Source organism: Talpa europaea (genome assembly GCF_964194135.1).
Source record: "Talpa europaea genome assembly, chromosome: 5".
Taxonomy (NCBI): domain Eukaryota; kingdom Metazoa; phylum Chordata; class Mammalia; order Eulipotyphla; family Talpidae; genus Talpa; species Talpa europaea.
In genome coordinates this window covers 23452217-23465386 of record NC_140071.1, presented here as the reverse complement: position 1 = coordinate 23465386, position 13170 = coordinate 23452217, and the positions used below count along the sequence as shown (strand labels likewise).

The window sequence follows — 13170 nt, the reverse complement described above, 5'->3', positions numbered from 1 at the left end:
CCATAACAGTATAATTAGGTATCTTAGTTACAATCCAACATAAAGCATCCCCACTGGGAAAAGTTCTCAGCCAGGCCATCCTATGCACTGCTGGCCAGGTTATAGATGAATGCCTGTCAGTCAGGTTTCAATCTTGTTTGAACCAATTATTATAGATATCCATTTACATCTTACTAAATTTTAGACACAAAACATACTTTTAACCATTTTTTTTTTTTAGAAAGAACCTGTAGGTTTACTATCAGAAAGTTTCAGGAAATGAGATTTTCTTTGAATGCAAAAGTTTTGCAGGATTTTTTTTCAACATAACCTTTTATCTTGGCTCCATTCCACTTCCAGGACAGACACCCTCTAGTGGTTGTTTTTTTTTGTTTTGTTTTGTTTTGCGTCTAGGTTCAAAATCTTGGAAGGCTCATTATCTTTCAAGTGCTTTAAAAGTTTCAGTTTGCAATAATTCTTGGAAAAGATCATTTCTGTTCTTAGTGCTATCACTTCATTTTGGACAAATCCCTCTCACCCTATTGCCAAACTTATCATCAAAACTTCTTTACATATTGTTACTTTAACTGCTAAGAACCTCACTCCCAGTTTCTTTTGCAAACAAACAGCTATAGATGCATATTCTTGAGTCATGGTTTGAAACAAATGATTTGAAAGAGAGCAAATTTACCTTCTAGAGAAAGAGAAGTTGAGTGTGTTTGCCAAACATAGGAGATATCTGGAGAGCAAGAATTACCCTTTGTATTACATGTAATTTCCTTTCCTAAGACAATATTTTACACATAAATTCCTTCCTTAGACTTGCAATAGCATTGTAGATGAATACCAATCTTTATGTTCATAGAGGAATAGTCTCTATCATCAAAATTCTATAATCTCATAGGTTACTATTCTTAAAATTTCATAAAGAGTCCCTTTCCAAACTTTTCTCTGAACCTGTCCTCATAATACTATTTTACTCTTAGTCCCTTTCCCTCTTATTTTCCTGTTCTCCCCATCCTTGTAGTGTAAGCAACGCAATTCCTTACTCTTCTTTCAGAACATAATGTCCTTCATACCACCTAAGGTCTATAGAACTACACTATTATGGATAATATGTTACCTGGATTTTTAGATTTTTACAAATTTAAACCCTCAGCAGCAGAAAATTTAGCCTGGGAATTATTCTCCCAATTATTCTTTTTATACCTTATGCTTGCATTTCTAATTATTTATAAACTCTGATATAGGTTCACTGTCTTTTGTTTTGTATTCACCATAGTTTACTCCAAAGTGCTGGAAAAGAAATCACTCATTGACTTGATCTCATGCAATTACTCTGTCTTCATGCCTTTTTTGCCTCCTTTTTCCAATTTATCCTAGACAATGAACCTTACTTTAAATGTAAATCTGACAGCTATAAGAACTCATTAACAAAAATGCATCTTTGGCATCACCTAACAACTTGTACAAATACAATCTCAGACCCCACTCAGAGCGACTGATTTCTACTCTGCTTTTTAACAAGACACTCAGGTGATTCTTATTTATGCTAAAGTATTGAATTTATTGCACTATGGAATACAGTCTGAATCAATTAATTGGCATTTCTACATTACATAAACCAATAAAATACATATGTAAATCTTATTTATCATTCACACACTTATATATGTGAGAGAGAAAGAGAGAAAGAACTGAGGGGAAATTTTGGACACAAATTACTATTCTTGTTGTAGTCTATGTGACTCGTAAGTATCTTTAGTGAGAATGTTTCCTATTTAGACTATTACTTTTGCTGTACTTTTTAAAAATTTAATGTTAGTATATTAAACCACATAGAAAAACAGATCTGCCGAGATATTTCAAAAAACACTCTTGAGGTATCTAAAACCCAAAATCATTTGATGAATTTTTAAAAAGCTGGCTGATTTTAAAAGGCATTTATTATTCAAAGTATTTGATTAACTTTTAAAGAGTTGAGTGTTAGTAGATTTAAAATCAAAAGAAAAGAATTGGAATGGTCTGGTGGAATTTTAAAGATAGAAATGCTGTGATCTTACCCTTCTTAGCTTTGATATTTTATATGATTTTTCTTCCACTAACATAACAGATCCCCTTTAATCTTCTGTATATCACATGGGCTAACATGGGACTAGCAGTGATTATTTTCTATCTACCCAACAGATATTCTAAAAATAACTGAGATTGTCGATCAAGTACTTTAACTTGCCAAACACAAGTAGCATAACTCTTTAATAGTTACCTGTGTATAAATAGCAACATGTAAAACTGATTTTATGCAGATTAGGTAGTTGAAGGAGTCACAATGGAATTTAATGACATGAATATCCTAAGGGAAGGGAAGAGAAGGGGAGAGAGGCTAAAGAGTGAAAAGTAAAAACCTCAATGGAAACACCTAAATATTCAAAAAAATGAAACAATCATGTTATAAACATGTCTATAAAACCAATAGTACACAGATAAAAGACAAGAAGAAAATCTTAGCAAATCACATTCTATAATACATTAAAAGTGTCACATATCCTAAACAAGTGGAAGTTATTCCAGGGGTGCAAGGATGTTTTAACATCTACAAATCAATGAATGTTAGTAACTCACCAAATCAAAAAAATGAAAGATAAAAATCATATGAGCTTGTCAGTAAATGCAGAGAAAACATTTGGCAAGAATTAACATCCATTTATGATAAAATATTTAAAAAGTTTGGGACAGAGGACCATTCCTCAATGTAATAGACCATAATGTCAAACCCAGTGCTAGCATTGTATTCAAAACCTTTCAGTTTTTCTGAGATAAGTAAAGAAGATGTCCCCTTTCATCACACTGCTCAACATAGTATTGGAAGTCCTATCTAGAACAATTGGGCAAGAGAAAAGATATAAAAGGAATCCAACTTGGAAAAGAGGAAGTAACAGCACTTACAAACAACTGGACAATATACATAGAAAACTCTAAAGGCCCACTAAAAAGTTATTTGAAGCAATAAATCGGTACAGTAAAGTGACAGGCTACAAAATCAACATACAAAAATCTGTAGCACATCTATAAAGAAAAAATGCAAGCTAGACGAGAGAGAAATCAAGTACAGTCCCATTTATCATTAAATTACTAAGAACTAAATATCTAATATAAATTTAACAATGGAGGTAAAAGATGGAGACAATGCAAACAAGGCATCATTAAAAGAAATAGAAAACACAGAGAAGTGGAATTCATCGTGCTCATGGATTGGATGAATTAACATTGTTTAAATGGCCATATACCCTAAAGAATGTAAAGATTTAATTCCTTACCAAAATTCCTAGGGACTTCTTCAAGGAAATAGAACATCCTGAATTTTGTTTGGAACCACGGAAGACCCCAGAAAGCCAAAGCAATCCTGAGGGGAAATGACTATAGTCAAGGAGAGAGCTGATCTTTTGGCGGAATTCCAGAAAGGCATCAAGTCAGTCAGAAAAAGGCTGAGGAAAAGGGAGAGAGAAGACAGAGATGGACTAAGATCTGCATATGGTATGAAGGACTGTCCCTCACTCCACATCACAAAACAGCCTGTAGCCAAGCATTCATTCTCCCAAGGAGGGAGAAAGATAGTGATTCTTCCCCAAAGCAATTGACCAAGGCAGAACTCTAGGATACTTGAGACAGATAGTAGTGACCCTGGGGTAAAGCCTTCCCCATTCTGCCATTTGCAGAAATACCAGAACAATACCATCTATCACTCTAAAGAGAAATTCCAAATCAACAAATTCTGCCACATCATGAGAATTGATTGTCAATAGATTACCTAAAGGAAGCATTCAACATGCAAGGGGATGATCCAGACACGTCAGAAAATGATTCCAGGGTATAGAGAAAGGATTCAGAAAACAAGGGAAATTAAGCTATAATAAAGATTAAATGTAAAACCAAAGCTATCTTTTTTTCTATAAGTTTTATTACAGTCTACTTTAAAGTGTACATTTAAAGTATACAGTTAAAGGTTTTTTAAAGTAAATTTACCAAATTATGAAACCATCGCTATAAATTATAGCTTCAGCACATTTTCATCATCCCAGTAAGAGTTCCACGTACTCATTTAATGTTAATATCTTTTCCATGATCCTGTCCCAAGCAACCACTGATATGTTACCTATATCTACACATTTCCCTTTTCGGGATAATTCATATAAATGGAATCATATGATGTATGGATTCTTGGGTATTGCTTCTTTCACTTGTCTCCATGCAATACAGTCAAGTTTGTTTATGTTGTAGCACATCTTCACCATCCCAAACCAGGGTGCTTAATCCCTGGGGCTATCACATCCACAAGAGAAGAGAGGGGTATAATGAGAAAGCTGCAAGCACAAGAAAATGGAAAGCACTTGGAAATTTTAAATGTTGGATTCTAAAATAAGATAGAATAAAAAGAATGGAAGGTACAGTTGAGAAAATCTCCTGTAAGCGTTATCACTATTAATAGGTTTGATTATATTCCTTCATATCTTGTTTCTCTTTTCTATTCTGTATACTTAGATAATACATTTTTAAATACAGCTTTTAAAATAAAAGTTATAGTTGTCCACAATATAAGAATAATTTCTATAAAAGAAAGTTGAGAAAAGAAAAATGTGCATAGTACAATTACATAAAGGAATGTTTTCCATCGAGCTGGGCATATTGGTAGATTTGTCATCTGACTTATATGTAATCATTTTTATCACACTATAATTATACTCTTATATCCTGCTTTTCTTAAACTTTTGTGACAATTCCATTATTATCAGAGACTTTAAAAGCTTCACTTTTAATAACTGTCACATACTTCATTCAGTGGCCATGTGACTTTTAAATATTTATGGATTCCCAGATTTTCAAATGTATAAATAAATGCAGAATGCATTACAGTATTGTTCTAATCACAGACTATTTCCGTAGTTAGGTTAGTCTGTCAAGTGAAATCCTTGGAAGACTATAAATTATATTTAAACCTTTGTTATGTATTATGGGCTTATTTTCCATGAGGTTTATAACTATTCTCCATGACAATTTGCATTGTACAAACTTAAAAGCAACACTTTGCAGTAAAACATTTCTCATCAGATTTTTTGCCATAAGGTGGTAATTGTAAGTTATATAATATGCATTAATGCTTTAAATGGAACAGGAATTTAATTTGGGGGTAGAATTGAATATACTTTTTATTACTTTATTTAGAGTAGATGGCAAATTTCATTATTTGGTAATATGTTTTATGCTTAAATATTATCCAATGTACATTCATCTTCTTACACATACCAAATGTGCACACGTGTGTGACATGCACATAAACATGTACAATCCACAATGTTTTGTTTTGTTTTTCATTTTTTAAAAAGATTTATTTATTTATGCATACAAGGGCTGGGGTACAGGCCAGAGGTGCTGGGGGGGTGGGGTGGTGGTGGTGGTGAGAGGTTTCACCAGAGTGGGGAACAGAACAGGTGGACAATCCACAATGTTATTTATTAAATTTACATTTCACTAACAGTATGTTTACCAACATAATTGTGGTTTAGGTGGCATTTCCTAAATTCTCCCTAGCTACCAAGACTGATAGAGCTGCCCTTCTTTATTACTCGTGCAGTGCCCAAATTCCATTATGTTCTTAAAAGTTTGCTTTAAATAAATTCTTAATTAAGATGAACCTTTATTAGTAGCATATATATTATTCAGAAGTTTGATCATATTTCCAACATGTATGTAAACATCAAATACTATGTAACATTAAGTACATAGTGCTTATCATGTAATTTACTTATGATATTTATCAACATGTACTGAACTCTTTTAAATAAGTTCAGGGAAAGTATGAATTTAGACCCTTTCAATAATTTCTCCTGTTAGGAGGCCATGTAATTTAGAAACACTTCTGCCATTCTTTTTTCAAATTGTTTATTTTGAAGCTAAATTTTTAAATTCTATGTTTTAAATCAAAGTCTACAGCAATTTATTAAATGATGGAAAGTTGTCATTTATAGATTTATTTAGCTAGAAAATAAAGAAGTTGGGGCCTCCCTGGTGGTGCAAGTGGTTAAGCATAGCACTGTGAAGATGTCCACAACCATTGCAGCACAAGTTCAATACCCAGGCCAGGGAGCTCCAACATGGTGCAGCAGACATCTCCTGTCTTACCTGCTGCTCCCCTCAGCAGTGTATTTTGGTGGGTCTGCCTGTTCTGCTGCCCACTCTGTCTCTGGTGAATCCTCTCACCCCCTGCACCTCTGGCTTGTACCCCAGTTCTTGTGTGCATAAATAAATAAATCTTTAAAAAGAAAATAAAGAAGTCCAAATTTGAAAATGTTTGCTTACCATATGTTGGGAATCTTAATTTCAACAAGGTCTCCTTAGAAGTTGCTGAATAATAAAAAAAAAAGAAGTTGCCAAAATAGAAAGTCCCTCCATGCATTTGGTATACAATTATTTGTACTGTCCTCGTTGGGGTTATATGAACTATGTGAGGCTCCATTGCAGTACATCAGTGTAAATCCAGTTTGTTTGATGCCTTTGCTTTTCTAAGTCCAGGATCAGGCTCACTTTGTTTTCTGTCTATATGATGTCTGTTTTCTGCCTTCTGGATTCATAAAATCTTCTTGCTTCCAACTGCAGTGTGAATTAATTTGCTTTTCTGTATCTTCTCTGTTTCAGGAGGATTAGGATGGGGATTGGAGCGTGAATGAATCTGTTGCAATCTTTCATTTGAACCAACAGTGTCAATTATTTAAAAAAGAATATTATTTTAAGTTTGAATATTGGCAATTGGATATTTTTAATTGTTAGAAGGAATTTCTTCATGAAATAGAATATACTTCTAATCAGTGATTGATCAAACTATAACTATTTTTTGTTGTTGTTGTTGTGGGAACCTTAATGGCCGCTTAACAAACAAATCTGTCTTTTTTTATATAGAAATTTGCCTGCTGACTAAGGGACGCCGCACTGCCAGTGTTAGAGCTGATACATATTGTCGTCTCTATTCACTTTCTGTGGACAATTTCAATGAGGTCCTCGAGGAATATCCAATGATGAGAAGAGCCTTTGAGACAGTTGCCATTGACCGACTCGATCGGATAGGTACTCTCTTAAGTTTTGGTACTCTTTTAAGTTTTCTATCTCCTTTGTGCACAATTTCACATTAATGTATAGGACTGATATAATTTTTTAGTCTTAAATTCTAAATGTTATTTTATAGGTTGTTTATTAATAAGCATGGAAAGAGCAATTAGCTTCACTCATATTTCTAGAAAGATCTGAAACCTGTAATTTTCTCTTCTAAATATTCGAGTTCACTTATTCATCTCCATTTTTACTAGCTAAGCAAATTGATATCTCCAGTGATGCCTGAACAATTTGAAACTTTAGGTAAAAGTAATGATAAAAGTTCTAGATAGCATTAAAATAGAATTAAAATACAATAGTGTGGGTCTACATTACAAACCAATTTCTGTTGCAAGAGTTTTATTTTTTGAAAAATCACCTTTACATTTCATCCTTATATTGAAAATTAAAAACTTGCTCATTTTAATTATTTCAGTAGAAACTTATTGAAATGTTTGTAATACAGACTCAAGCAGAAAACGCCTTGATAGGAGTGCCTTATAGATATTTTACTTTGTAAACATCAATTTATTTAACGTCTGCACTGCTCTCAAATAAAAATATACAGATTAGCTTTCATTAGCCATACTAGCTTGAAGATTTGTGTAATTGCCATAGTAAAGTTAGATCAGATTGGCTTACTGTTAACTTCCCTGAATATGTTGGAGCACTCTGAAGTCAGAGGTTGCTCTGTATTGATTTTCCATACCTGTAGCTTTTTCCTCCACCTTATTCTGTCCTGCCCCCATTAACTGCTTAACTCTGCTCAATATTCAAATCTCAATTTAGATGCCGCATCCCTGTAGAAAATTTCTACAACCACCTACCCTCCTATGAGGCTGAAAACCTAGATATGTTCTCCATACCCATTGGAAATTCTTCATTAAAACACTGATTTTATTACTATAATTGCTCTAGAGATATGATTTAATTCACTATTACATTCACTACCTAGTACCCAATGACTTTTGATGAAGAGGGGTGGGGAGAGATGAAGCAATAAATGAACTCAAGGAGATGGGGTTGGGATCACTTGGAAGTAACTAATGATGTGCTTCAAAACTGCTTTGTTCTTAAAAGGTAAGGACTTCTGACTGTGTATCATGTCAGCTTTTTCTGCAAGATTCTTCAAATCTTTATCTGTAAGACAATGAACTGTATAAATCTGAATTTAGATTAGGAGAAGTGGAGGTAATATTTGGACATTAGACATAACAAATATATTAGAAATTAATATTGCAAGCTTAAGGGTTTGACAGGACACAGTGTCCAGGGAAACAGGCCTTCAAGTGCTCCTGAAAACATCCTTTCTCATCTTGAAAAATGACTCCCCTCTGTGCAGTGTGTGAGTATTCACAGTAGAGCTAGGGACTCATTTCTGTGCAAATAGGTTTTCCTAAGTCAGCAAAACATCTTTAGAGAAAGCATTAATATATTAATATATAAAGAGAATTTCCATTAATCTGATACAACATTCTTATTGGCTAACTTTTTATAGTTAACTTTCATAATAAAGTTTGATGAAATGGTTTATAATCTATAATATAAAATGGCTTGTATATATCAAGCATTTTCATTTTATGATTATTAAAAAATTCTAACAGGGGCCTCCCCTGGTGGCACAGGCTGTTGAGCACAGTGCTGTGAAGCTGTCCGCAGCCTCTGAAGCTCTGGTTCGATCCTGGCCGGTGGGCGAGGGTCTCACACGGCTCAGCAGACCTCTCCTGTCTGCCCGCCGCGACCCTCAGCAGTGTATTTCATCAGTCTGCCTGTTCTGTTCCCCACTCTGTCTCTGGTGAATCCCTTCACTCTCCCGCACATCTGGCCTGTACGCCAGTTCTTGTATAAATAAATAAATCTTAAAAAAAAAATTCTAACAGCGCATTAAAAGATTTTCTCCCACAAGGTCACAGATACTTAGATTTTGAAATGTTGATCATTTCCATGATCACAAAAAAAAAAAATTCTTTCTTAATTTTGTGGTCATTGTATGTAAATGTAAACCACAATTAAGAGAAACTGCTAAGTAAGCATTTGTATTTATTACCTAATGTAGAATTTTTTGTTCTTTGGAAATTAGGACAATTGTTTAAGGAAAGGCAGTTAGTTATTTATTTTGGCAGCCATTTAAAATGCTGGCTCTTCCCAGCAATCAAGTGAATGATATATATTTCCATTTCAAAAATATTACTTCTAACTTTAGCTCCTTAGATGTGATACTTTATTTAGAGATAGAGGGAAAATTGGTTCATTTTTCCAGTTACCATAATTCATAAAATAATTACCATTATTTGATGAAAAATGAAATGGAAATCCACGATTTTCCCTGTTCTCACCAATCTACTATGAAGCCTTTTTTTTTTCTTTTATTTTTTTAAAGATTTATTTATTTATGCATACAAGAGCTAGGGTACAGGCCAGAGATGCGGGGGGTGAGAGGATTCACCAGAGACAGAGTGGGGAACAGAACAGGCAGACTGACTGAAATACACTGCTGAGGGGAGCAGCGGGAGGGTCAGGAGAGGTCTGCCTCGCCATGTGGGTTGCTCCCTGGCCAGCCGGGGATCGAACTCGGGCTGCAGAGGCTGCGGATTTCTTCATGGTGTGGTGCTTAATCCCTTGCACCACCAAGGAAACCCTATGAAGTCTTGTTTTCTGCCAGAGAATGCCCACTGATTGCAAACCATTCCATAGATGACAGCAAAAAGGAGAGGTTCTAGAGTGAACTAAGAACCTTCCCCACACTTGATTTTCAAAATAACCTTTCAGAAGAGGAAAGATATTCTCAATCTGGCTGTGCCTAAGAATCCACTGGGGAAATTTTCTTTTAAAGTACTAAAATCTGGATCCCAGTTCTGGTTATTCAGATTTAAATAGTAGGGTTGAGATGGACGTAAGTATGTTTTCCCAACTTTATGGAACTATTATTGACATAATACATGTAAGTTTGAAGTATTACGATTTAGTGATTACTTTTATATTGCAAGATGATAACCAAAATTAACTTAGTTAAGTTAGTCAGCACCCCCCTGCCCTCACATAATTACTTTCATTTTGTAGTGATAACTTTTAAGATCGCTCTCTTAACAGCTGTCAAGTATATAACACAGCATTGTTAAGTGTGGTCACCATGCTGTACAGTAGAGCCCCAGGACTTACTCTTCTTACCACTGGAACTTTGTATCTTCTCACCAACATCTCTCTATTTCCCTGGCCCTGAAGTAACTAGCATAGTACTTTCCATTTCTTTTGAGTTTGGCATCTTTAGAGTCCACATATAAGTGAAGACATACAATATTTGTTTTGTGTTTTGGTCTGGCATATTTTGCTTAACATAATACTTTCAAGGCATGTCAATGTTGTCATGAAAGACAGATATCCTTCTTATAGTTGAATAATATTCCATATTATTACACACAAAATGGAAAATGTCAATGTGTATATATGTGTGTATATGTATATATGTGAGAGATGCATGTGTGTGTCCAGATATATACACATATATCATTTTCTTTTTCTTTATTTTTTCATCCAGGGATGAACACTCAGGTTGTTTCTGTGTCTTGGCTATTGTAGATCATGTTGTAATGAACATGAATTTGCAGCTCTCTCTTGAAGAGTCTGATTTCATTTCCTTTGGCAGTATGCCCAGAAGTAGGCTTTCTAGATCATATGGTAATTCTATTTTTAATTTTTTGAGGCACCTCATACTGTTTTCCATAGTGGCTGCACAATCTATATTCCCATCAGCAGTGCACAGGGTTCTCCTTCCCACCCTCTTACCAACATCTGTCATTTCTTGGTCTTTTTGATAGTAGCAGTTCTGACAGCTGTGAGGTGATATCTCCATTGTGGTTTTGCATTTCCCCATCAATATTTTTTAAACCTCCAGAGATGAGGAAAAATATATAGGTAGGATTGCAATCAGTCGTTTAGAACTCCGGTAAAAGCCAAAGACCATGCCACAGTGCTTCGCAAACACTGCATCTGTGAGAATCACCTGAGGATCTTAGTAAAATGCAGCATCTGATTCAGAAAAAGGCTGCATTTCTAGCAAGCATGTGATGCAGTTAGGATCTACCTTCAGATTTACCCTTTTCCTTTCAGTTGTTACTCACAGACCGTGTTTTCTTGGGCATTATTTTAAAACTTCCCATGTCCTATTCTCCTTTCTGGTGAAATGGGATTATGAACACACTGACCTCAAAGAATTGAAGATTAAATCAAAATAAGTAAATAAATCTAAAATAAAAATAAATAAATCCAAGGTCTTGTGCAGAGGGCCTGTCACATCATAAGGGCTCCCATTGTCCTTTCTTCAAAAAGTAGCTTTTAACTTAAATCTTGACCACAGGTGCATCCTATCCAAATGTCCTCTCTTCCCTCCATTCTCTTTTTTTTCAAGATTTATTTGTTTATGCATACAAGAACGGGGGCACAGGCCAGAGGCTTGCTGGGGGGGAGGGCAGCAGTGAGAGGATTCATCAGAGACAGAGTGGGGAGCAGAACAGGCAAACTGACTGAAATACACTGCCGAGGGGAACAGCGGGCGAGTCAGGAGAGGTCTGTCTGCCTCACCATGTGGGCATCTCCCTGGACGGGGATTGAACTCGTGTTGCAGTGGCCGCAAATAGCTCCATAGGTTGTATCTCAACCCCTTGCACCACCAGAGAGGCCCTTCCCTCCATTCTTTAAGGTAGCCCTCATGTCAGACATCTCTACATCTTTTGTAAGATGGCTTTTTGACATATAACAGATTTTCAACTTGACTTGAATAAAAGGTAAGAGTCACAGAAACACAGGAGTCATGAAGGCAGGAGCGTGGGTTTAGTCTCATGTCTAGAACTGAGTACTTAGTGTTTAAGCCTCTTGTAGGGAACACTGACACTTGTTTTCAGAAGCCCCTCTCACTTGGAGTTGTCATCAGTGATGTGTAGGCTTTCTAAGTGTCTATCTTTCTTTTGCTGACAGGAAAGAAAAACTCAATTCTTCTGCAAAAGTTCCAGAAGGATCTGAACACTGGTGTTTTCAACAATCAGGAGAATGAGATCCTGAAGCAGATTGTGAAACATGACAGGGAGATGGTGCAGGCAATTGCTCCAATCAATTATTCTCAAATGACAGCCCTGAATTCCACATCTTCAGCCACTACTCCGACCTCTCGCATGAGGACACAATCTCCACCGGTGTACACAGCCACCAGTCTGTCTCACAGCAACCTGCACTCCCCCAGTCCCAGCACACAGACCCCCCAACCATCAGCTATACTCCCAACTTGCTCCTACACCACTGCGGTCTGCAGCCCTCCTGTACAGAGCCCACTGGCCACTCGAACTTTCCACTATGCCTCCCCTACGGCTTCCCAGCTGTCTCTCTTACAGCAACAGCAGCAGTTACAGCAGCCCCAGCCACCGCAGCCCCAGCAGCAGCCCCAACAGCCACAGACACCCAGCAGCTCCACACCGAAAAACGAAGTCCACAAGAGCACGCAGGCACTTCACAACGCCAGCCTGACTCGAGAAGTCAGGCCCCTCTCGGCCTCGCAGCCCTCGCTGCCCCATGAGGTTTCCACCCTGATTTCCAGACCTCACCCCACTGTGGGCGAGTCCCTGGCCTCCATCCCTCAACCCGTGACAGCTGTCCACGGCACGGGCCTTCAGGCCGGGGGCAGGGGCACTGTCCCCCAGCGAGTCACCCTGTTCCGACAGATGTCATCGGGAGCTATTCCCCCCAACCGAGGAGTCCCTCCAGCGCCCCCTCCACCAGCAGCTGCTCTTCAGAGGGAGTCTTCCTCAGTCTTAAATACAGACCCAGAGGCAGAAAAGCCACGATTTGCTTCAAATTTATGATCCCTGCTGATTATCAAAGCAGAAAGAAATACTCTAATAAACTGAGAATATTCTCAGATCTTATTTTATTCTATCTCCTGATAGATCCCTATAGCCTACTATGAAGAGATATTTTAGACAGCTCTGGCTTACATGCAAAATGTAATATATATATATATATATACATATACTATGAAATATATATCTAAATTCCCAAGAGAAG

General features: G+C 36.6%; 1 protein-coding gene across 1 annotated transcript in view; it reads left to right on the top strand.

The window, feature by feature from the left end:
* The window catches only part of HCN1 (hyperpolarization activated cyclic nucleotide gated potassium channel 1), a gene marked incomplete at both ends in the record, with an annotated part of 317617 nt that extends 304649 nt beyond the window's left edge, over positions 1-12968 (top strand). The window contains 2 exons of the mRNA XM_084234155.1: positions 6931-7095; positions 12091-12968. Of these exons, the coding sequence (XP_084090281.1) occupies positions 6931-7095; positions 12091-12968 (1043 nt within the window). The remainder of the gene's footprint in view (positions 1-6930; positions 7096-12090) is intronic.
* Between the last annotated feature and the right edge of the window lie 202 nt (positions 12969-13170).